The sequence below is a fragment of the Thermobia domestica genome, chromosome 13 (genome assembly GCF_964235325.1).
Source record: "Thermobia domestica chromosome 13, izTheDome1.hap1.1, whole genome shotgun sequence".
Classification (NCBI taxonomy): Eukaryota; Metazoa; Arthropoda; class Insecta; order Zygentoma; family Lepismatidae; genus Thermobia; species Thermobia domestica.
The window spans coordinates 9,540,053-9,566,690 of record NC_137466.1 but is presented as its reverse complement, the minus strand read 5'-3'; the positions used below and the strand labels follow the sequence as shown (position 1 = coordinate 9,566,690).

At 34.1% G+C, this 26,638-nt stretch overlaps 1 protein-coding gene across 2 annotated transcripts in view; it reads left to right on the top strand.

Annotated features, from left to right (window-relative positions):
- LOC145668013 (acyl-CoA-binding domain-containing protein 5) overlaps positions 1-26,638 on the top strand; it is a 115,316-nt gene that overhangs the window by 68,942 nt on the left and 19,736 nt on the right. For both annotated transcript variants that reach the window (XM_081735471.1, XM_081735472.1), the window contains exon 3: positions 6,348-6,632. In XM_081735471.1, the coding sequence (XP_081591597.1) occupies positions 6,348-6,632 (285 nt within the window). The remainder of the gene's footprint in view (positions 1-6,347; positions 6,633-26,638) is intronic.

The window sequence follows — 26,638 nt, the reverse complement described above, 5'->3', positions numbered from 1 at the left end:
ATAATGTTCAAACTGTCTTCCACCATATTCACTGCACAAGATACATTTTTTCAGTGCTGATTTGCAAATATCATGACACAACCGAGGATTTACATCCAATCTCTCGAATGATTGTTCGATTAGCTGTTTCAGTGATCCAAATCCTGTTGTTCCCTAAAATACCTCATCTTTGACAATACCCCACATGGAATAGTCGCACGGTGTGAAGTCACATGAACAAAGTGCCCAATCTGTCATACCACGACGAGCAATCCATTCATCGAAATGTGGATCCAAGAAATCCCTCACAACAACAAATGAGGCGGTGTTTCATTGTGTTAACACAATTTTTTCATAACGAAATTTGTTTTCAAATTCTGCAGTGACAGCAATTCCTTCAAAAGGAATGGTCCTATGACGCTACTACTTCAAATACCACGGACGTTGAATTCTTTTGTCACAATTTCATGTGAATTGGCATCACTCCAATAAACACATTTTTTTCTGTTTACCTATCTTGAATGAGGCCTCATCTGTACATATTATCGTTTCCAAAAGTCTCCGTAAGCTTCGTTCCGAATGAGGAAGTACTCACAGAACTCAAACGCCAGTCCGGATTACTTTCGTGCAACGCATGCAGAAGCTTTGTCCGGTAAGGTTTCATCTTCAACATGTTCCTTAAAGAGGCACGTCTCATTTTCAGGTCATGTGCGCGTCTTTAGTTAGACTTCTTCGGGCTAAATACAAAACTCTCTGGGCAACTAGTTCAGTGTTTGTTTCATGTCGTACAATTCGTGGTCATCCGCTTGGCGGTAAATCATATACAGAACCTATAGCCTCGGATCTTCGGTTGAAGTTTCTCATTGCTTGTAATGGTGGCACCATATCAGGAAATCTCCTGAAATCTGTTACCAGATCTGCGTTTTTGTTGTGTTTTCACCAGATTTGAAGCCCGGAAACACGTTGTTCTTTGTTAATTTGTGATTCGTCTCAACACCTGTCCCTATTCAGCACAACTTTACTCAATCAACAACTCTTTAAACAAAATACGTTCGAAAACTTGGTTACCAGTCCCACCCACACTGGTAAATACAGTAGGAATACAGTAGAGCTAGTTCTTGTACCAAAAATAAAAATTAAAAAAAAAAAAAAAAAAACGCTCACTGTTAGCTTGCTTATTTCTTTTCTTCCCTTGTTTTGGGGAAAGCTGGTTGTGCTCACCCTGTATATCTCACAGGTCATCTCAAGCAACCAATAAGGTTTTTCCTTTCATTTTTAGAGTTATAAATTTTTAATTGGTACGTACCTCAATTTTTAATTGGGTTTAAACTTTCCTTTTTAGAAAAGAAGAAAAAACTTCTAATTAGGCACACATCTGCCTTGTGTTCTTATATTCCATACTGCAAGACCTTTGTGTCTTTTTGTCCTCTTTTTCCTATATCCTATGTAATACCTCGTTCCATGGTTAATCCTCTGCTCCAATTCATTAATATTTTTCTCTTTTCTTTTTTTATGCATTGGAGTTTGAAGAGAAGTCCAAGCAGTTAAATTATTTTTGTGCGAAACAAAAATGTATAAAGGTAACCAAGAAAGTTCTGTCGCTTTTTGTGATCTGTGTTCAATTGGCCCTCACGCAAAGAGTTTAATATGAATGCAGATAAGACGAAGTTCAGTTGTTGGTGTGTGTGTATATTAAACATACTACCTGGTTGTGGCAATTCAGTTATACCATGAACATGCGTAAGGACAAAGTGAACATGAGACCACAGAGCGTCATAAGAGCGTATATGCTCTACGACTTCAAACTGGGATCAAACGCCGCTGCAGCGGGGCAGAAGATATGCCAGGCCTTTGGTGAGGGTGTCGGGACTACGTGGAAAGTGGAGCAGTGGTTTAACAAGCTTAAGGACGGTGACGAAACACTCGAACACGCACCACGTACCGGAAGACCCATACATGTACAAAAAGAAGAACTTCAGGCAGCAATTGAGGCGAACAGTAGCCAGACATGTTAGGAACTGGGACTACAATTCAGTGTGAGTGGAGAAACCATTCGGCAGCACCTGCATCAACTTGGGAAGCACTACAAGTTGGGTCAATGGGTCCCACATGATTTGACTACAGGCCACAAGGCAATGTGGGCAGACACCTGTGTTTCTTTGCTGTCACGTCTGAGGAAGGAGCCATTTCTGGACAGGGTGTTGACATGTGATGAGAAGTGGGTCCTGTACAAGCTTCACGGTGCCGTCATCATTGGTTAGCATCCCATGAACCGGTTCCAAAACAGCCGAAACCAGCACTGCACCAGAAGAAGGTCCTCCTGCGTGAGTGGTGGATTACTCGCGGCATCGTGCATCGGGAACTACTACCAACTGGTCAGAGCATCAATGTAACTGTGTACTGTCAGCAGTTGAGCCAGCACTTCTGAATCGCAAAGGGGTCCTCCTGTTACAGGACAACGCTAAGCCCTACGTGACTAGGATGACCCGGGACACCATTGATCGCCTTGGATGGAAAACACTATTGCATTTGCCATATTTCCTGGACACTGCACCTTCCGATTATCATCTATTCCATTCCTTGAACGATCACCTTAGAAAATGTTAGTTCAAATCCCTAGTAGAGATGCAAAATGCACTTGATACCTTCTTCGCTTCAAGGCCCACCAAGTTCTTCCGCGATGGAATCCATGGCCTTCCAGAACGTTGTCAGAAGGTCGTCTATGCTGGTGGGGACAATTTTTGATCTTCCAGGTACATCTTAGGCGACATATCGATGTTTGAAGATAGTGGATGAAAAAGCAACAGCACTTTCTTGGTTACGTTTATACCATGAAGATTGTAAAAATAAATATTGTTTGCCTTCGGAGTTAAATTTTAACTTTAAAATCTTACTTTAGAGATTTTATTATCAACTATTCTCCTCACCATTTGTGGGATAAGTTTTTCTATCTCTCCCATTCCTCCTCTCTTGGAAGTTGAATTTCGAAACAGGCTTCAACCCATTCTTGAACATTTTTACTTAGGAATTTGTATGAGGAATTTTACCTTTCCAACATTACTAACCCTAATTTGAGCACCATATTTTTCCCCCATTCTTTGAGAAATGTTTCTCTCTCTCCATTGGGAGTTGTAGAAATTGACATCTCGAGTTTCAAATCTCCAGGTGCAACAGCTCATGGCATTGAATATCATTTGAAAAATATAATTGATCACCTTTTCTATTAAGACCCTACTTCCCAAAATCCTGTTTTATATCCATTGCCTATAAAGAAATATACCTAGGTACTCTCCAAACTTGAAGTTTCTCAGTATATTGGTTTTAGCTGGAAGACGGTGGAGTCAGCGATTTTAGCATTGTAAGAAAAGCATTTTCATGCTGCGGTTATGACGAGAATCACAGTTTCAGCATAGATATGAGAATCTTTATCCTCGTCAAACTTATTTTGGCCATCCCTGTAAGTTGGCCAGCTCCCTAAGCTAGCGTCAGTTTTAAGGAACTTTCATTTTGCCGTAAAATATTCATTATATATTTCTCTGCAAGTTGCCAGCCTATGTTGGAACTCATGGTAGGAACGTTATTTCTGTGCTTAATGATATATTCACCTCTCTATGTTAGACACTTATAGATCGTTGTTTCTTAGAAATTGCTTTTACGTTATAATAAACCCAAGCCAAAACAGTGGAAACTGGTCCATTGAAAGCAACTTTTCCAAAAGTACGGAAAACGATAATATTGTTTGTTGCTGTTTGCCTATTGTTGGCGAGAGTATGAAACTATCGGCGCCACAAAGCTTTCCCGTTCACATTCTATATTACAAGATATCTGGCGCTTCAGTCAGGTAGATTTATGAGATATTGATGACATTTGTCAGTGCTCGAATCTTTTCCTTCTGGGGAGTTTCCAGTGTAAAAAGAGAAGAAAAAAGAGGCAACAGAACAAGTTTTAGATTTGCTAGTCTATTTATTGGTTAGCAACTATTAGCAGGGTGAATATAACTGTTTGTGATCCAGAAACAGTAACTTTTTAATGTTTCACTGTCGAGAAGGGTGAGAGTATAGATATTTCTAGTATTTCGTGAAAGTCACGATCTTATCTCCATCTAACGTAGTACTACAGACCATTTATACTCAACATTGACTAGCAATTAGATCTGAACGTAGGAGGTGAATAAGACATGTAGCTCACATTGGCTGTATATACATAAAGGGCCTTATGCAGAGTCGTTCTGACAAGTGATTAGTGCAATACTAAAGAGCTCGACCAACATATGTTTCATATAGGCAGTAGTCAGACCTTTAGTATGACGCTAATCATAAGTCAAAACGACTCTATATAAGGCGGAAAATGTTTAGTGTTGATTAAGTGGTGTGTGAAAGGAGACGAAAAGATGAGGTAAAAATATAAGGCAGAATCGGAGAAGAACTGAATAATAACAATATTATCTGAATTCTGTTTCTGCGGCATGAGACAAGAGTACCAAGAGAGGAGACATATCTGAGATAAAAATATCAACAGTCTTATTGGTAGATGCAAGTCATAAACTCCCGTATCTGACACGTTGTTTTAACTATAGATTTAGCACAGAAATCAAATGTTGAAACAAAATGAATTTTTTGGACCAGTATGTTTCGAGACTAAAGTATGCAAGAAGGTTCTTTTAGGCACGTAGTACATTAAAAAAAAATTAAGTTGCCCTGCATAGTGTACTCGCTGACGCTCTCGCTTTTTGTGCGAGCGGTCCCGGGTTTGATTCTCGGTGGGGACACTCGATCGAATAGGTGTAACAGCTTTTTAAGGTTAGCCATCCTGACTGAGATTTTCCTGGGTTTTCCTCATCGCACCAGGTAAATGCCAGGATGGTACTTAATATACAGGGCCCATGCCGCTTCTTTCCTTCCTCCTTCCCTTGATAGTGTGCTCAGAGAGATACGTTATCCCTCATACGTGACTGCTTTAAGCCCATAGATGTCCAGAAATGTGTATAAATAAATAAATTTAGAAAAACAAATATGCTAAATCCGCACACGATTTCCTCAGAGGTTGTGTTTCTAAGAAAAAAATGTTGATTATACTAAAAGACCTTCATCCCGAAATTCAATATTCACCCATGACACTGAGTAATGATGATGATAGTTATTCATTTAACATACCCAAGGACTTCAAAATTTACACCAGTGCAAATTCTGTTCACATATGAAGAATAAATACTTAACTCCATTTTATCTTGTTTCCCAAAATAGAGTTCCGTTTGGTTCTAGGAAAAAACAGTGGAAAATCTCGTACTACTTAAAACAATTATACAGATCAACAAATGTTTTCAGTTTGGACTGAAGCGAGAAGTACATTTGCACGATAATATAATAGATCACATTTGCGACAGTAAAAACGACGGGAACTCGAGACCTTTGTAAGCGTATTAAAGAAAACGAACCTAAAAATTCAAAGCGTTCAGTTACCTTATCGATCAAAATGTTACATCGAAAGATCTGTTTTTGTCGTTATAACCGTAAAACCACTATGAATACTGATTAAGGACCTCATAATGTGAATCTTGATCTATAGTGCCTTATTTATAGTTTTTCAAATTAGCTTAGAGAATTTATTCAGCATATTCTTCCTTGAAGTTAGCAATACTTAGTTTTTTTTCGGTATGACAAGCTTTTCACATGTGCTGTATTGTTTAATAATTGTTTTTAAAGTTTATATTATTGTATTATGTGTAGTAATGTAATAGAATATATATTTACTGTAATATAAATATTACATTGTCTTTTTTTATTATGTCTACATGTAATCCTAGTTTGGACCTACTTTCCCTTGTCCTTTTTGCCCCAGAAGATGGCATTTGACGTCAGCTACTGAATTTACTGAATAAATTCTCTTTTCTGCAGAGTTTTATTATTATTTATTTATTTATTTATATTTATGTATTTTACTTGTATAATGATTTACCTCTTTTTTGTAGCTGTCGTATGAGTTCATTTCCTTGTACCTCTGCAATGTTCCGTATCTTATTTTCCTGCTTCATATACATTATCTAGTTATAGATATACATATGAGACAGAAGGGCGTATCTCATTTTCTTAATTTTTCCAGGAGACAAAACTTTTTCTCGTTATTTATTCTATAGTCTTCTTTTAAAATTTAGTTTGATTTCCTTAGTTTCAGGTATATAACTTACGAAATGAAATCAAATTTTGACAGAACACGATAGAATAAATTTATAATAACATCTTTAACCTTGTCTCTTGGAAAAGTTGAAAAAATTAGATACGCCCTTTTGTCTCGAGAGAGACGATATATTCCAGTGTATTACAATAAATGTGGACTGTATTCATTATTTGGCTGTCTTTTCTTCCTCCTAGATAGTAGAAACTATGTCATACAACGAAAACGTAGGCCAGTTTCTAGAAAGCCTCGGGTCCTTCTACGAAACCGTACCTCAGGAAGATTTGCAAATCTTCGTTGGCAATATAATTAACGATGTAGCCAAACATGGCAAGGATAATGGTCCTCTACCAATCTCAGTACCTAAAGCTCTTCTCTCGAGCTTGGAGGCAAGCCCAGCGAGCAGCTATGATGAGAAAACATATAGCCCCATGGCCTCGGAATCAGATTCTGATGGAGACGAATTTATAGACACAGTAGAGGTAATGTAACAATACAATATATATTAAAGTTAAATAGTGAGCGATAAGGAGAATATTTGATGTAGACAACAAGAAACTCATTATGTAGGCTAATAAATTTTCGGTATTCCATTAAAACACAGATCATAATATTCCTTGATAGAATACTGGTTTTATGAGTTTAAATAAGGAAATTACTTATGTAAATCATAATTCCATTTTTTCTGCGATAATTTTCAAAATTTACATTGAACAATAGTAAACAGTAATAAACTGCTCATTAATATGGTGAAGTAGAGGGAATGCAAGTAATAGTAGCGCAAAGAAAATCTCTTCTTAGTTGTACAGTATGTAATCACCTAAGTTGTTTCATTATCAAATTTTGTTGCTTACAATTTATCGGTAGGAGTGAAAAGCAAAATGGATATTCAAGAAACAACGCCGTAATAGTAATAGAACCAAAAGTATTGGGTTACCCGAGTTAAGCATGAGTAAACATTTATATCAATATACAGGGTGTGTGTTTTTTAACCTTGAAACACTTTGTGACTTGAAAATTAATAGATAAAAAAACGTTCAAATTTTGTACGATATAACTATCAACAAAGGACGGTCATGTACTCCGCAGTATCAACAGATGAACATCGTTGCCAACTCAATATAAACGTACATTTTTCAATTGAAACTAAGTTAGATTATAGCATGTTTCAAATTTAAACAGAAACTTACAATATCACATTTATTAAGAAACAGGCAAAGAGGCTAATACTCACCGCAAAAGAAGCAAAGTTTTCTTCTACATGTAAGAAGCGCTTTCGAAAGAAATTTCATCCATCTTCAGCTTACTTAAAATTCAAAGAGGATTGAATGCAATATTTAATTTCTTAATAACGAAATCCAATATTTAATAAAAATTGGACAAGAAAATGGTTTCCAAAAATCTTTATTATTGAAATGATACAAACAGGTACAACAAGGAGATCATCGGCACCTACCAACAACCAACAACAGCTGCCGCAGTTGACAAATGGATTAGTGTTCCTCTGGTTCCACATTTCTCGGCAAAAATTATGATGATTCTGCAAAAGCACAACATCAAAATTTCAGAAGTTCTCCTAAATCCACAGACAAATACAAAACAAATTATAAGGCTTTTTTTTTTTTTTTTATACCCCTTACAAAATAATGGCGTATATCGGGTAAAATGTCAGAGTAATAAAGTATATATAGGTCAAACAAAAGGGAATATTCGCACTAGAATAACTGAACACATTCGTATATCAAAATCTCGGAGCGTGCAACAGTTATCTGGTGTGTCAAAGCATCTTAAAGATTATAACCATTGTATCGCAGATTCATGTTTAATAGAGAAAGCTAAAACAGCAACGGAACGAAAAATCAAAGAATCATATTACATCCATAAAGAGAAACCTATACTTAATTTATATAAAAAGAGAAATAAATGTGATTTGGAGCAATCATTTCGCCATCTGGAAAGCAATAAAAAAAATTAGAAAAAAAAACAGTGAACAGCAGTGAACAATGACAGCGAGTACTTGTTCGCATGTATTTAATTTTTGACAGAAGATTTGAGTTTTACATTTCTTAATCCTTTTAACTATTTTGTGCCTTTCCACATTCTCCTTCATGCTTTTTGATCCTCTTTTAATTTTAAATAAGCTGATGGAAGAAGGTTTTTCCAAAAGCGCTTCTTACATGTAGAAGGAAACTCTGCTATTTTTTGCAGTAACAATTAGCCTCTTTGCCTGTTTCTTACTAAATATCATCACCGCTCGCAATATTGTGATACCACATTTATTATTCAATGTTACAAATTAAGAACGCTAGAGTATTAGAAATATCCATACTTTGGGAGTTCCTACCATACTAATGGCTTCTCATACCACAACTGAGAAACGGACCGTTCAACGCACATCTAAATAAGAACCTTAGTGTTCTATGACTGTGATATCAAACACTAAAGTACTTTGGATATGTGTTGCACCCCGTCCATCTCAGTTACGCTGTTAGTATGCAAGAGGCTATGGTATTTTGGCGTCCTTAGTTCGAACACTGAATAGTAAATATGGTATTGATGTATGCAGATTTGAAATATATACGAATATGACGTAATGCCAGTTGAAAGAAATATAACTTTGTATTGAGTTGGCTGTTGATATTTCAAGGTATGCCATACAATCCTTTTTTTCTTTTTGATATTTAGTTCGTACAAAAGTTCACTGTTTTTTAAATATGTATAGTAGTGTCGAAGTTAAAAAACTCACTGTGTGATATACAGGAAATGCTGCAAAACTGAAATACCAGTATGTTTATAAATGATGTCCATCACTGTCAAACCATGCTGCCATCGCATCCAAATTGGGACACATCGGACAAGCAATGAAGAATAGACTTCAGCGTTTACAGTTTGACCTTCGTCATAGAACTCCCAGAATGTGGTACTGTCGATATCCATGGTTATGATCAACACCTTCTTCGTGAGACGCCAAGTCCTCACGCATTATCGCAGGCGCTATTTCACCGGAAGTACACCATAGCTTCGCACAATCTTGTTTGGATTGGGTATACAGACTTACCGAACTTTCATCAACGGCCAACGTTTTGTTAAACAGTGTGGATGGCGGTGATGACGAAGGTTACTATTGCTGCATGCCTCTTTCCGAAATTCAGTTTGATTATAAGTTCATGAGGGACTCATTTGGAAGGCGATCTTCTCATCCCCATCTCTTTCTTCATGGTCTCATGAATGGTACTTTTTAGGAGTTCATATTTGCTGGTATGTTCACTTGCACTGCAAACTCTTAATTGACGCAATTTTTTCTTTATGTGAGAATTTCTTTTGCCCTATGATCTTCAACGTGGTGAGTACCTCCACAACTCTCTCCAGTGTTTATTCTGCCTTCGCTGAATTTTTTAACTCAATCTTAAATCGTCTAAAGCTTATAGGAACAACCACCCAGCGTTTCTTCAACTCCTTTTCAATGGCACTTTCTTTATAAAACTGCAATCGTTATATAATTCCTTCGATCGAATCAGGGCAAAGTCCCGAAGTCCTTGCTGATCCATTTTCCGTTCGCCTTCATTAACACCATAACACAGTTAGGTGATTACTGAATGCCTACATGTAGTTTCGTTTTGTTTTGTTTTGGAGTTTCTTTAAAACATCGATTCTGGTCTCGGACAACCAGATACATTTCGTGCTTGGAGGTAGGATCATTCCTTTCATATATTTTTACTTTATATTCCGTCAAAGTTTCTAAATTAATGTTCTTCAGTGCTATAATGAAAGCAGCAGAGAACGAAAAGTCATCGAAATTATTAGCAATAAATGTTGAAAATGATAATAAATACTTCTGTATAATTAAAATGTGTTCTTTGCGTAGTGTAACTTATTTTTCTAATTAGTTTTACGTCCCACGATTTTACTCTAACTAATGATAAAAACGGTAGTTTCCGAAACTATGTGGACAAACAGCGAGCAACTAGCAAGTTAATGTGGAAGGCCTTTAAAGACTAAAATTGCTTATAACCGTTAGTGCTAAAATTAAATTATGTACAATGTGCTAGACAATCTAATTCCGTTAGTGCTAGAATTAGATTGTGCTACAATATATATAGATTGTCTTTGACTTACGTGATCGTTCCAGGGCTCTTTGCGTAAATCCAAATTTACACAAAACTGATTTTTACCATAACTTTAGATTTGTCTCAAAGTGATATGAAAAAATACGAAAGCAAAAATCGACAAAATACTGTTTAATAATAATATTGGAGTGCAAAAACTCAATTACATAATATGCTTTATAAATAGGGTACAGAAACTTATATTCTCACAACGCCGATACTAATTAAATTAATTAGTTAATAGCAGTTCAACCATACTCATTTACGTAAGTAGTTCATGCCTCGCTCACTAGATAGTTTTCGGAATAGAATTTAGAAGTTTAATACGACTACTTCAGATGTAAGTGCGGTTCATAAATTTTACTTTATATCGGAAGTTTCTTGTAAGTATAAATTTATGTAACTGGGGAACTGTCTGCAATAAATAAAATCATGTCATTTACAACTTCCAAAATAGCTATAAATATATATATATAAAAAAAATCTGGAGAACTTAGCATCCTAGAACATAGGAGTATGTTAAGAGTTTCGGACATGCTGTTTTCTGCTGATAATTATAACAAAATATGACGTCATAACACGATTATGACACCGACTGTAACTGAAATGCAGAAAACATCTTAAAATATCAAAGATAGTGCTGCATACAAATAAGAATTGTTTATGAATGTATAGCAGATTACATACATATATAATATTTAAAAAAGGAAGTGTGAAAACCAGAGTACAACAGATACGGAACTCAAAACATTAAATAAAGAGTTATATCAGATTAGTAAACATATAGTACCTACCCTCAATAATGGAAAAAAGTACAGACAGTGACGTATTTAGGGAGGTGACTATCGAGCTCAAGCCCTTCCGAAACCATTTGTCATATGCACAACTTCATTAAAATTTGTCGTTACTCAAAAGGAAAAAATATAAGTGCTTATTCACGTGTTGTGCATACCCCCCCCCAAACAAAATCCTAAATACGCCACTGAGTACAGATCTTATATGATGACAAAACACAAATGGGAAGAACAGTTTTTCAAAAATTACATTTTCTCACAAAGGATCAAACATTAAATCTGAAGCAAGAAAGTCTCAATAAATGCTAGCACATCTTAATAAGATACAAACAGGCAAGACAAATTTTATTTACGAATAATTATAAGAAATCTTACAATGGTTAGACATAAGTCTTGCAATATTTCCACAACTCAAATAGGAGGCGCGTGTATACGCCGTGATCGACCATAAACTACAAGGTCAAACTGAGCCAGAACAAACTAAACGAACAGCCAGTAGTTGTTGTGGTACACCCTTCTCTTCCTCACGCATATGAAGGCCGAAGGGAGTAACTAACTGAATTATTCTGTCTTGTTCTACTTTTGGAAAAACGAAATTCCTTTAAAATCTGGACTGTATCGAGATTGCAAGTTCGGAAACACGACGGTGTAGCTTTCGGAAGAAGGTGAATAATCGGATGTATACTGTACAAGTAGATAAGTTGTACTAAATACAAATAAAGCAATAACTTAAATCTCCTCCAAATGTTAATACCATAGTCATTATCCAATTATCTCAAATAAGTTGTCTTAAAATGTTCAACGAGACCTGGAAATTATTGCAATTAATGATATGTTACTAATACATATTTTATTTCGAGAGTTGCAAACCATATTATGTCAGCTCTGCAATTATTAGCATTTACTCACACATTGGGCATTTGACAAAACTTCATACATGCACAGTGAAATAACTAATTCCATTAATTGTTGCAGTAGTAACTCAATATACCATCAATATCTTAAAAGCATTTATAGTACATATCGAAGAATATACACATGCATCTATGTTTGTAAGTCAAATTCCAGTTCCATTTTACTAAACAAAATTGCAGGCTAGATGCTCTATTATGACCAATAAACTAAATATCAATTAATTGCGATTAGCACTTTTGCTCAAACCCAATTTTGAAGAACATAAGATCACGTTATCTTCAGGACTCATTTTTTTACAATTTATGAACAACTTACCTGGTTTAATGACATCAAAAGAAAAATACATCCGATCTGTTTTGTACAGCTAATGTCAATTTTAGGATTCCGAGATAAATATATTTTACAGATTCATCATTTTCATGAAAATTCTTAAGCCAAAATATTAAACAGGATTAGTTTGAGAATAATTTGTCATTACCCTTTTTAACGACGAAGACACAATGTATATCATACTACATTTTGTTTTATTCTTGGTTACAAAACTTTCAAAGGTAATTTATATCTGCTAGAAAGTTCATTGTGCAGTATCCTAGGTGCAGATAAAGAATATCATATTCTATTACCAGAGGCTTAAATAGAAATGAAACATAAACTTCACTGCACATAACATAAGTTAATTAACAAATAATAAATGAAAATAAACAAGTACAGATTGACATAATGTCGGCAAATAACAAATAATAAAATAAACATAAATCAGTCGACATTTGAAAGTTGAAATAAAAGTGCACATTACAAAATTATTCAGAAACATTATTCTGTAAACGGATCGGCTGAAACGATCCGATACATTGTTTAAATATATATAATATTCCCAAAAAAATATTTAGATAAGTATCATATCCAGTTACATACATAGTTCCTAGTAGACAGAGATCATAATGCTGTTTACAGCAATTTGATATCTCAAATCCATTCGGGAGATATGAAAAAAATAAAATTTGATTAAAGTGGAGTAGATTATATTGTTTATATAATATATTACATTGTTTAAAATGGAATATTTGCGCGAACTTTTTAAAACAACTTTTTTATTTACAATGCTTCTGTAACATTAAAACTATACTTTCTGGTGGTTCCCGGAATTACAAAATTTTAGTTCTAGGATGATGTCTTCCACCTCCTCCTCATTCTTTTTCTTCTTTTTCTTCTTCTTCTTCTTCTTCTTCTTCTTCTTATTATTATTATTATTATTATTATTATTATTATTATTATTATTATTATTATTATTATTATTATTATTATTATTATTATTATTATTATTATTATTATTATACAGTTTATTTGTTTTTAATATAAAAATGACATGAATTTTACTTGAAATTGTATATAATAATTTAACGTTAGGTTGTCATCATTACTGCATCTTGATTTCTAATTATTATATACTATGTAAAATAAGAAGCCAATATTACTTTCTACCCATATAAAATATAATAGAAGTATGTGTATAACTTAGGTGAGCGGAACTTGACATGGAGAAATTCGATTTAAACAAACCATGGAAATTCAGTTGCTTGATTTAAAAATGGCACAGAATAAATTACTCTAGTGTCATCTGATAACGAAAGTTGTCAGTACGAGAATTGTTGAATCTTCTTGTAGCAGTCACTTTTAAACATAGGGAAACTTTGTTTTGTAGATCTGCGAATGACCGTTCGCCTCATAGCATGGTAAAAGAATGACGGATATCAATCTTAAGTTCTTGGCTTGTGATATGTCTCGACCTTATGTACATAATGCTTTTATGAGACTGGTTTCTGTGAAGGAAATCTCATACGACGTTTCCCGAGTGAATATTTCCGAAGAATCCCGAGTCAGTGCAATACGTAGTCATTAAACTTCATCTAAAGGTGATCGTATTCCAGTTTGTGATGTTATAAAACTCTTTAATTTACTGGTCTAGAACTTTTATATTCCATTATCCTTATATATTTGTCTGACCTTGTCTGTGTATAAATGTTTCTTGTAGCAAAGGTTGCGTATTGTGGCGTAACTCGCGTATTTTATATAATTTTTAAGTGAAATTCAGATTTTATCTTAACTTTATCCGTATATTTCCCGTGAGAAAAAGAAGCTAATTTGCTATCTAAAACTAAGTAATAATAATATAATGTAATAATAATTGCGATGTGTTTCACTCACCACGCTCTCGGAATTGATATTGCGTAACATTAGCGTAATAGTGACACAACTACAACTTCAGCACATTTCTGTTGATTTGTTCTGCTGTATTGTAATTTTATGTGTTTTAATTGCGCTAACATAATGTGAATGTAAACAGAATCCACGTAATACTTCTTCGTTGTCAAGTGGCTAGCGTGCTACTCGGAGGTTCGAGGGGCCGCAGTAGCTGTGGTAGAGCGTTCGCCTCTGGTGCATGGGGTCCTTGGTTCGATCCCAGCTCGCGCCAAGTGAGCTTTGTGGTGGACAAACACCGTGTGCGTGAGTTTTCTCATGGTTCTCCCGTTTCCTCCCACTTTCTTCATTCCACCATTTCATTTATTTCTTATCATCATCGTCTCTTTTAGCCTAGCCGGCATAACGTGGGACGTAAAACTTAGAAATATAGTCGCAGGTTCGATCCTAGGTAAGAATGGTAATCCCTGTTATTGATTTGGATTCCACTTTGAATAGCTGGTTCCGTTTCACGTAGAGACCAAATTTATTTTTGTTTTCCGTTCGCTTTTTCTTCGTATTTAAACGGAACGTTAAACTATAATCTATCATATAGAATAAAAGGTTTTTGTTTTTTACTTGTCTAGCGTGTATTTATCGTATTTCCCATTTTATTTCCTTCGCTGAAAAGTTCTTTCGAGAAAGAAGCCTGTTAATAAAAATCGAGTTCTTAAATTAGATGCTTACTTCCTGTGTCTTCATCTGTTTATGCGATGGATACTTGTTTTTCGTATATTGTCCTCGCAATATCAAGAAAACCTTCGTGGGTGGTAATCGGAACTGTCCTTACAGACGTATCCCCTTACTAGTGACACTGTAACTTAGTGTGTGTCCAACGACGTTGCCATAGTTTTGGTCCCCTTACACCGTGATTAACGACTTATATATGTGGCTTTAGGAGGTCTCTTTCCTTTTTCCTCTTTTTCTCCCCCCTCCCCCCTTGCTAATGAAAGTTTGATGCTTCCTTTGGTGTTACTTTAAGTAAATAAATAGAAATAAGAGATTTTAACGAATACTACCACACCAATATTTTAATATTTCAGAGTACATTACATTTTTATTGTTTGTTCTATCCACAGCAAGAAATTGTGTGTAATATTCACTTTAATTTAATGCGAATGTCATAAATTATAATTTATTCTTAAATGTGTTTTAAAATACTAAATATACATCGTTTTAAACTATTAAGAAGAATGAATTGTTTATTTATTTATTTTGCTTATTTCAACTTTGTTTCAATAGCTCATAAAATTAAGAATATTAATTAAATAAACTGCACTACCGTCCCGTTTAACCAAATCTCTGGATTAACAGAATCGCTAAAAGAAATAAGCATTTACTTGTGCACGACTTTTATATTAAAGCACTTACAATGAGTAAAATATTTGTTTTTAAATGAGTAAAAGAAGAAACGGCTTTTTGGAATCGGTTTAGTGTCCCAAGACTACGTTCTAATCTCCTCCTTGAATTCGCATAGTTACAGTAAAACGATACTCACTTGCAGAGCCGTAGCTAAGGGGGGGCCAGCGGGGCGCCCGCCCCGGGCGCTGATAGCAAGGGGGCGCCGAACAAGCAAGGAGAAAGAAAAAGTGGTGTTGGACATGAATAAAAGATAGTCGCCCCCAGAAAGTATTGGCGCCCTATTAGATAAATATTGCTATCGGTTATCAATGAAATACGTAGATTTCTTAAAAATTTTCTTGCTCGCTTCGCTCGCAATCCAGGAGTTTAAATAAGTCACAACAAGTTTTTACTGATTACTAAAAGAGTTATTATAGATGATTTATTAATTATATGTGGTATACAAGGTGCCGAGTAATGAGTTATAGTGTACGCAGGATCATTTTCAAAATCAGGGACGAACAAACTCGTGCTCGGCGTTTTGACAGTGATGAGTTTGTTCAGTTCAAAACGTTTTTTCTACCCATTCGGATTAATCAAGACGCACAGTGGAGTTAAAGCACTGAATTCTTGGCAAAAATAAGAATTAGCAATATGAAGAAGAAAATTGAAAGAAAACCAATTAATTCGGTGTGTGCAGTGGCTACAATAATGTTATTTCGACATTATTTCATCAAAAACATAGAGTTTTACATCATAAAAGGAAATATTCCTTATATTCGCGCCTAATTTATATAACAGATTATATGATTGGCATAAACAAACGCGTGGGCAATATGCTTTGATTTATCAATTTACGATTGGCTTACATTCTTACGCATTAAGAGAAAAAGTTTACTTATTTATTTTACAACTGAAGAGTAATAAAATTGAAGAAAAGTTCTTGCTTCTCAAAATTATTTCAAAGTTGTGGAGAATTCGTTACGACAATGGAGATGCAAGGACGCTTCAATATAAAAGTTATCTCGTCCCAAGTTCTCGATATGAATATATTATCAGATATATGAAACATATTATGATTTACAAGCATCAGTAATCTGTTCAGGTTGTTTTATATATTGCATCGTCCATTACGTGAGCTCACTTCAGGGCTTGATTGGAACACTCTGAGCTGGAGCGAGCGGAGGCTCATTACAGTTGATTCCAATGTCACTTCTGTGCACGCATCACAAAAAAAAAAAAAAATAAAATAAAAAAAAATAAATAAAAAAAAAAAAAACTGAATTGATCAATACCATTTTAATATGATTCTACCTTATGGTCCATAGATTGTTTAGCAAACATTGGCGTTTCAAAACGTCTCTACCATTAATCAAATATGTTTGACTAGAGTTTAGTTCTGGTGGTGAATGCCAGAGAAGTATGACTAGATGTCGGAAACAAGATGGGTCCTGGGGGCAAAATTAACAGAATCGACTTATATTCAACTTTGTCACTGCATGCATGGGGATCAAACGTCTAACAACCTAACACTTTTTCTCACATTCATCCCAGCTCAATTCAAAGGCAGCATTGCATCCAGAATGCCGTTTCGCGCAAACATTTTCATGCTCTATATTTCCCAAAAGTGCAAAAATGTGTAGGTTTTCTCTTTGCATACAGTAAGAACAATGTTTCCCCTACGACATATTAAAAATGACAGACATATTATGCCATAGTTTTTACTAAAATGCCATTCTATCGTTTGACCATAATTTATATGCTTTCAGTACCACAGCATTTTCCAAATATGATATTAAGTAGGGAATTATCATAGGAATATGATAATGATATTAGCATCATTCCAAATATGATTATTGACTACACATTACATCAACATTCTAAATATACAAAACGATACATACATGTCGGTCGTGTCACCATGTTGACCAGCCACTGAATATCTACCCGCAGTGTAGGAATAGTCGTACTCAAAGTCAATTTCCTATCTTCTGTCACTAAGCAGCGCCTCTCCGACTTCGGCGGATAACCAAATTTACACATCCCATGAGTTCATTGTAAACTGCTATCACTTCTTTTCCTGCACACTATCTTATGTGTACACTATTAAGGTTTCATTATAACAAATTATATCGAGTCAATCTTTTACTTCATTTTTCAAGTTTTTGTTAAGAATTGCCTGGTTTGGCCCCAGTGTGCGACGGTGAGAATGAAGGTATGAAAGTGAAAAGAGTGAAGAGACACATTCAAGCTGCTGTTTGCGCAGGAATATTAACAATAAAGGTAAACGAGGGGAACAATAACATTTTCGAACTTCAAGCAGTTGTAGAATAGGGGTTTAAGGGATCAGAACTTAGCCCAATGAAGTTCGACGTTTTCAGACACTAATCACTACCAATGATTTACTTTTAAATTCCATTGACATATCAAATGCTTCCAATTTGGAGGAATTTATTGTCGTCATTTTTTCATGAAGTTTTTGTATCGCCATCATATTATTTTGTGCATACGTGTCTAGTTGTGTGATGTTTTTATCTATCTACATACATAAAAAACATAAGTACACACACTCTTTATATATGTACGTGTTAGTGTATTTAAATGTCTTAATTAATAATAAGTACCTTAAATTCGGAACTTTCATTCATTAGGAAATTATGTAATTACTATAATTTCAGACATATGTAGTAGCCAAAGTATATTTTGGATTTTAAGTACAAACATTGAACATATTCTTCACCTTCATCGATCAATATTTAGAAATTCACAAAGAAGGATCCTTCTGAATTTCCATTACCTTTCATAAAATATTTCTTACCGTAAAAAGATCGAAATTAAAATGCTATTGATGTGGTCACATACAGAATAAAATTAAAAAGTTTACAATTATTACTGGAAATTAATACTGTCACCCATTTAAAACAAAAGCACATAGTTAATGTATTGAAATTTCATTTCTTATCGATAGTATGAAACGTTGTATCTAGTAGTAATTTTCGAGAACTGTTCTCCTGATGAATCTGTATACAACCAAAGGTAGTTTTGTCAAGTTTAACAAAAAGTCCAAAATGAGACTCTTGAAAACAGCTCTTATTTGAAAAAGGATACATAATGGTCGTTTTTGGTTGTTGCAATGGTCTTCCAAGAAGATTAATAAAACTTCAGTTTAGCATAACAACAAAAGCTACTTTTCATATATATATATATATATATATATAATTGGTAAGGTGCGTGTAGAGGGCGCCGAGTTCTTCTTCGCCCCGGGCGCCGAAATCTCTAGCTACGGCTCTGCTCACTTGTTATGTCATCAAAATGCATATCGTCGTCTGACATCAACATCACGTATCTCCAATTTTGGCGAATTTGAGTTTTTGATGCCATTAGAATCAGTATAGGATGGCGCACAATCTGGTTAAGTACTACACCTATATCACGACAAATGGTTCCCTTAAAAGTAATACCGCGCATAATGAGGCTAAAACGAGTTTTCAAACAGTTTTTTCTCTCTCCTGTAAAATTGGTGAAATGTTACTTAGGCGGTATTGAATCTCAGACGACGAATGTAAAGTGAAGGAATAGGGTTTAAAATGTATGCTAAAAATGGAGTATTTTAGGACATGTTAGGGAGGTGAAACTTGGTATATAAACTCATTATTAAAAGTAAGTGAACACTTGCTCCAGCATTTTCTGAAATTCCGTTTTTAAGAAGAAAAATTCTATAATTATTTTCTCAATATGTAATAAAAGATACAAGTCACTCCACTAAATTTTCTCGCTCCAATTTCTTAAATTATATATTATGCTCCAGTTATTGCTTAAACATGAAATACGAACATTATGTTTTGGGGAAATTTCGTTCGAAGAAAATCACGTACATGAACGTTTTCATAAGAAGTGACTAATGGCACCCTCTTATATCAGGGTTATTAATTAAATATTTGTTTATGAGGTATCAACAAATAACATGAGTTGTATTTTAGGAAATTGTAAAAATGAGAGAAAAAATACTACCTGTTGCATATATTTTCTTGGGAAATGATTTGCGCAACATTACAGAATTAAATGAAATATAAATAAAATCGCATTGCTTTTGAGAATATCATCCAATATAATAAACTCACTCCTATCAGGAAACTATCCCTTGCGGATTTATTCGCGAGAAATTACTTAACCCATATTATAAGGTTATTAATCAAATTATTATGTATCGTCTGTTTTATTTTTGAAAAAAAGAAAGTCCGGAATAAACTCACCCCAAAAATAAACTACTTCTTATGGATATTTTCAGAACAAACGAGTTTTCCCATATTATCAGATCGTTACGAATCACGTATTTATAAAATAATGATTTATGAAAAAGGAAAAAGATCGTTAGAGGCGTTTTCACCTTTCAATTAACTACTCGTAGTTTTGGCGGTAGTAAGAAAGTTCGAAAATGGCGTTAGAGAATCTTATAAAAACCTTCAGTTTAAAATTGTTACGATACACTGAACCGTAGATAAGCCCTCTGTGCAACCGAACATATTTTCACTGGGACAAACAGACGTCCAGAACTCCGTTTTGAGACATGTAGGGGCCATCCAACGTACAAATCCGTTTAAATCCAGATTTTTTTCATGATTTCTGTACTTTCCTGTTTCCTATCGTCACTCGAAAGTAAAAAGAAAATTTTGGAAAGAAGACAATCCAGACTGTCTTTTCTCATCATCACGAGAATACTGATGAACCACTTGAAAAGAATTTTGGAACATCAGCACTTGGCTCATGCTGGATTTTTCATGTCATTTTCATTATAGTGAGTATCCTAGGAGGTATTTTTCCTCCACTCAAAATGATGTTGTTTATGTCATCATCTTGAGAAAAACGGATAGATTGTTTCAAATGGATTTTGTAATGTAGGTAACAGTTGACTGGAGTAGGATTTCTTTCATGTCACTTTCATTAAAGGCGTATCCTAGGGGGAAAGGGTTCAAAAATAGAATATCTCGAAAACTGCCAAACAGTCTAAAATCAATTTTTGAAAATAGCACTTGGGTCGCCTAAGCTTTTATAACGTAATATCGATTCAAATACCTGTTCTAAATGGGGGAAAAAAGGGTTCAAATATGATACACGTTTCAAATGTTCTCCATAAATCTACTCTTCCCGTGAGCGCCGGTTCTTCAGCCTGTTAATAAATAATTTTATGATTAGCAGTAATAAAAATAATAATTTAATGTTACAACGAAGTCAAGTTGTGTCATGTGTGGTCATCACATTGCTTTCTTTATTGTTGTTCTAAGCCAAGGTTACCCGTTTCTTAATTCAATTATCTAAAGATGTAAGTTAAAAACTGTGAAAATGCTTTGCTTAATCGGGAATCAATCCGAAACAAAGCATATTAAAAATAACTATAATAGTAAAACTACATTTCCTGGTGCTAAATTTCACATTACAATTAGGAAATTTTCAGAATTATGCAGCGGGAAATCGTGACAGAATTCTCCATGATTTTCATTTTCCCATCAAACGAATTATGAGATACTATCTTTTACTTATTATTGGTCAGAATCCTTTCCAAATTTTTTACCCATTTCTCGTTGTAATGTTAAAATGCATTCAAACTATAGCTAGATCTCTATTAAATACGTAAATATTTCTCAGCAATAATAATAATAATATAATAGAAGAGAACAGTTATTCCGCTAATAACTAGCCATGTTCGATCCTGGCTACACTCGATCTATACCCCGTGGCCTATACATAACACTAAGCATCTTTCCAATCTTTATCAAATAACGAAGAGAAAGAAGAAAATTTAATATTATACCTATGTTCTTCGGTGTCATGAGGAAAAATCAGTAAAGAAAATCAATTTAGACGGCCTATGCTCTAGTGTAGAATTTTATAAAAATAATCGGTGTAAAATATAGTGTAATTATGTAATAAAATAATTTAAAATAATGTAGTAATTTAAAAAAAAAAGGTAAAATATAATTGAGATACACTATTCGTAAATTTTTGATCTCTTGTTGCCTTGTCTATTTTGTAAATGAGAAAATTAGTTACTTCATCATGCATTTCAGATATTATTATTCGACTAAAATTGAAGATACTTTTATATAGATTAAAATTTCTCTCGTGCTTTTTTTTTTTTTTCAATAGATGCATTCATGTTTATCTTTAAAAAAATTCAAAGTAAAAAAAGTATTTCTTGCCTTTTTTGTTTATTTCATTCTTTCTATATAGAGGACAGGGTCAATTAACAAACATTGACCAACTGGCCTGCACATATGGTTCTCTCCTTCTTAACGGAAGAAGAAAGATATTCTGTTGAAATGTCAAATAACAAAGAAACACGAAGCACTCACAGCTTCCAGGCTACTTTTTTCTTCGCCAAAACATTTAAGACATTCCATTCCTTACTCAAGTAACGGAGATCAGTTTTTTCTCACCCCCTCCTATTCTAGCTGAGCGCTGTCATGGAGTTCGAATTTGTTGGCAACATCAGATTTCGGAGAAAATACCTGTTTCACTACCATGCAGTGGGCGGAGAAGGGTAATAGGTCAATTTTCTGGACCCCACTCTGAGGCCGTCATGATATTGCGAAAAGTTTGCGCTGCAAAATCTTTAGACGCCTTTGACGTAGAAGACCCGGTTTCGATTCCCAGCGGGAGCGCATGTGATTCGGATCCCAACGTTAAACTGTAGGTTTTGTCTCATATACCCTCACTGCTGAAAGGGACGCTAAATTCAAAATCAAATGTCTTTAGACGCTTATTTACAAATTATTATAAAATATATTTGCTTATTTACAAGCCCATGTACAAAAATATTTTAATCATCACTAAGTAAAATATAGTGATTTTGTTTGTTTGTTTGTTTGTTTACAGCACCATTATGTCACTCTTATTGTGTAGAAGAATTACTGAATTGCACTTTTGTAAGAAAGACTCCAGTTTACAGAAATAGAACGTTTGAGAAAGATTTTAGAGTAATTTGTAAATAAATATCTGAAAAGTCATTTGCTGCAGCTGTACTGATCATTCCGTCACAAAGAAATCATTTCTTTAAACTATTGCATTTTCTTTTAGGAATTTTACACTCCTGTTTGCAATGTTTAGGCTTTGCTTTAGATAATAATATTTTGCTGTGAATTTCTGTGTGCATTTTTCAAAAGTGCGAAAGTTCTCTTTTTCATTTCTAGTGACAAAGGGGAATGTTACCTTGTATAATAATAAACAATAGCTAAAGTTAAATTTACTTACAAATAATAACTTGGCTTATCTTTTTATACGTTACTATTTCTAGTATACGAGGATTGCAAAACGATATTTACATTTGTACAGGAAGGTAAATTTCAACCTTATAAATTAAATTTAAAATAATGGTGAAAACGCACTAATATATATATATATATATATATATATATATATATATATATATATTGTTAAAGAGAAATTTAATAAGCCCCCTTCTCAGTGTGACCAACTACCAGAACGGAGAGCGGAAAATGGCAAAAAAAACAGAGATATTCTATTTTGCCATTCTCATACTAGTTTGATTCATAAGCTTGAAATTTGCCTGTACGAATGTAAATATCGTTTTGCAATCCTCATATACTAGAAATACTAACGTATAAAAAGATAAGCCAAGTTATTATTTGTATTCATGTATACTTCTGCTTAAGTAAATTGTTAGTGCTTAAGTAATAGCTATCGCGAATCATAATTTACGATCCTCATATAGGTTTATTTACCGAAATTTTCGATGAAGGTTTCCATCTTCTTTAGCGGTATTTTTCTCAAAATATGCTGACGCCATGAGATGTGATTAAGAAGGCCCGTCGATGTTTTGAATAACGTGGCTGAGGAAGATGAAACCCTTCATCAAATATTACTGCAATTTGCAACTTTTTACTTTGGCCATTTCATTCAATTGATTCGTTCAATGAACCGATTCATAAGAACCAGTTCCTCGGAACAGTTAGTTAAATATCATTAGGAACCAGTTCCTTAGGAATCGAATCAGTTAAAAATCATGGTGGTTATGACTGTAATCATTCTACTATTATTTATAACATTCCATCTTTCCATTCCATCTAAGCAAATTTCCTATCGTATCAGTTCTAAATGTAACAAAACTTGAAAGACATTAGGTATTAGATAATTAATGAAACTACATCAAAAACTACCACATTTTCATAATGAAAAAGAATACATACAGAGGGGAACCAAGCCCCGTAACCGCCATTTCAATGTAAGAAATGACAGCTAACGTATAGTGGAAACTTCACAGAACTATATACTTGAAAGGAAACAACAGCAAACGGAACGAAATAAATATTTACAACTACCGAAAAAATAATTGAAAGTAAATACCTGATAAAAGTGAATGCCTAATCACAGCCTCAAAAGAAGCTTCTCTGCAAAACTTGACCCAATCAGAGACAGTTCTTGTGCTTAATACAAAACCAAATGAACGATCATGAATAATGTTCTCATATCTTGTAACTCCAGACAGAAAAATGTAACACGGTAAAGATCTACGAATAAAGCTGCCACATCGCAGGCATAATTGCTTCAAGTAACACGAACACTGACGATTTTCGCATACATAGTACACTTTTAATAGATCATGTCGAATTATACTCAATATTTTTTCTCTCACAAACACTACAACTCCTTTTAAGATCAAATAATCTCATACTGAAACAATATCTATAACCATCCACATCAATTCAATACACACATGTTGATAACATACAAGAATTTCAATTTCGTATCACTTTTTTGTCGAAAAATCTATATCCCATTTGGCATGACTGCAGTATCAGAATACAACAAAAGCACCTGCACACACAACTAACCACGTGAAAGACTGTAGACGATGACAAGATTACGTCATATCACATGCATAATTTCCCACTCAAACAAAAATTCATCAACAGCACATCACGTACCACAGACTTGATACCAGCAATCAAGTTAGTGGAACAGGTAAGCTCTCAAAACCAGAACCGAAAGATCAAATCACAGAATCGAAGAATCGAAAAAAATGAAAGAAATCGCCAAAGTAAAGACTTGTCCGGTAATTAAGTATATTAACGTATAAAAGGGTGAGTGAAGTTACTACTTGAAATCAATTTGCTGCAAGTAATTAAAGATGTCTGATTTTCGCAACAATGCTTCATCTTAATCCCTAAGTATTACAGCCTACAAAAGTCGATTATTGTTTATAAAAATGAATGAATATATCGTTGAACATTGTGTATATTGAATTGGAAGTTTTTATTTTCCTTTGCTAAGCTGGTCAATAGTTTATTTCTAAAGTAATATTTAAGGAGAGATACTGAAATAAGATTTACGTAGCAGTAATAAGCATTTTTATTACCATTATTATTAGTTTTGTATGTCAATTATTTGAAACTGGCGTTGCCACAATAATGCGGTGAATAAGATTTAATACTAATAATCACATTTTAAAGAACAGAAGCAGTTTTTCAATTATGTCATTATTTATTTATTTATTTGTTTATTTATTTATTTATTTATTTAATATTTTTGAATGAATAAAAGAGATAGATAATTATATCACAAAATTGCAATCTGTGTACGATATTCATAATAATGAAAGAAATATCAACACAATTCAGAAAACATTACATGTTGTATCTTAATCGTGAAGCGATATACAGCTAGATATTTTTCAGGCATTGATCTTTAAACAATGTATGTCATGTCTAGTCGATGACATGTTCAAAGAGATGAATGGCTGCTATTTTTAGCAAAAATGCTGAGTAAGAAAATGCTTTTTCAGAAACCAGTTTTCAGGAGATTTTCCAGAAAGCACTTAATCACAACAGTTCTCATTATAAATCGAATCTACAAATTTTTTTGTTCTCGCTTGCAAACTTTTTTTTTTGGAAGTAATGCGTAAACTACCCCTACCTTGTGCTCTAGTTCAACGAACTATTTATTATATAATTTCAGTGTGCGGTATGTTTTCTTCAGTAACAATTAAACTGTCTTGATTTAATCAGACACATTTGAAAACTGATGATCACTTTCCACACTTCAGCCGTCTAGTCTTGGAGAACTGTGATCTACTGCTGTGTATCGTATAGCATCTATAAGTACATTTTTTCTAAAATAGTTAGTTACCAAAAACCCTGATAATGCTATTGCGATTTTAAGCTGGATTTAATAAAACAAAATTCTTTAACTAAATGAAAAAAAAAAAAAAAAAAAAAGAGGACTAACATAAACGTTAACAACAAAAATAATAATAATAAAAATAAAACTTTGATGATTTCATTATATTTTACGCATTGTATACAAATACAGCGTGAGTCAAATTGAGTACAAGCCAATATCCCGCGAATTTGCATCAAATAAGAAAAATGTGAAGAATCAATGTACAATACAGAGCGGCTTACAAAATGGGTTAAACACGGGATTCTCGCTGCCCCCCATTTTGGTAGGAGAGAGTGAACGGAAGTTTCAAATTGCAACATAGGTCGAGTGACACCTTGTTTGATAGATCGTGGAAAACCAAACAGCTTAGTACATTGGTTTTGATTTCGAGCAAGCCTGTTTCAAAATGATATCACTCGACCTATGTTGCCATTTGAAAATTCCACACAGCACCCCCCTCCTAAAATGGGGACAGGGGGAACCTCGTGTTTTGCTTGACCCATTATGAAGGCCCCTCTGTATTGTACATTTTTCTTATTTGATGCATAGCTCGCGAGAAATTGGCTTGTAACACTCAATTTGACTCATCCTATATAAAATAAAACTTCGTTTTTACAGTAAGTTGAGTCCTCTATTCCTCTTCGGAGTCACTTTTCCCCTTTCTATACTCCATTTGCTGGAACTGCTGTGAACGCGTCTGCTATTTGAAACTGCATTTGCCCAAAAGTAGCTCCCAGCAGTTCCATTGTATAAAATATCGTTGGGGGGGGGGGGGGGTGATTCTGAGGAGAAACAGAACACACAACCTTAAGGTAAAAATGTTTAGTAAAAATAGTGACAGCATAGAAGGAAAAGACATTCCACAGGCTTGTAAAAAAAGTTTTCGTGACTTGAAAAAAGAAAGAAAAAGAAAAGGTC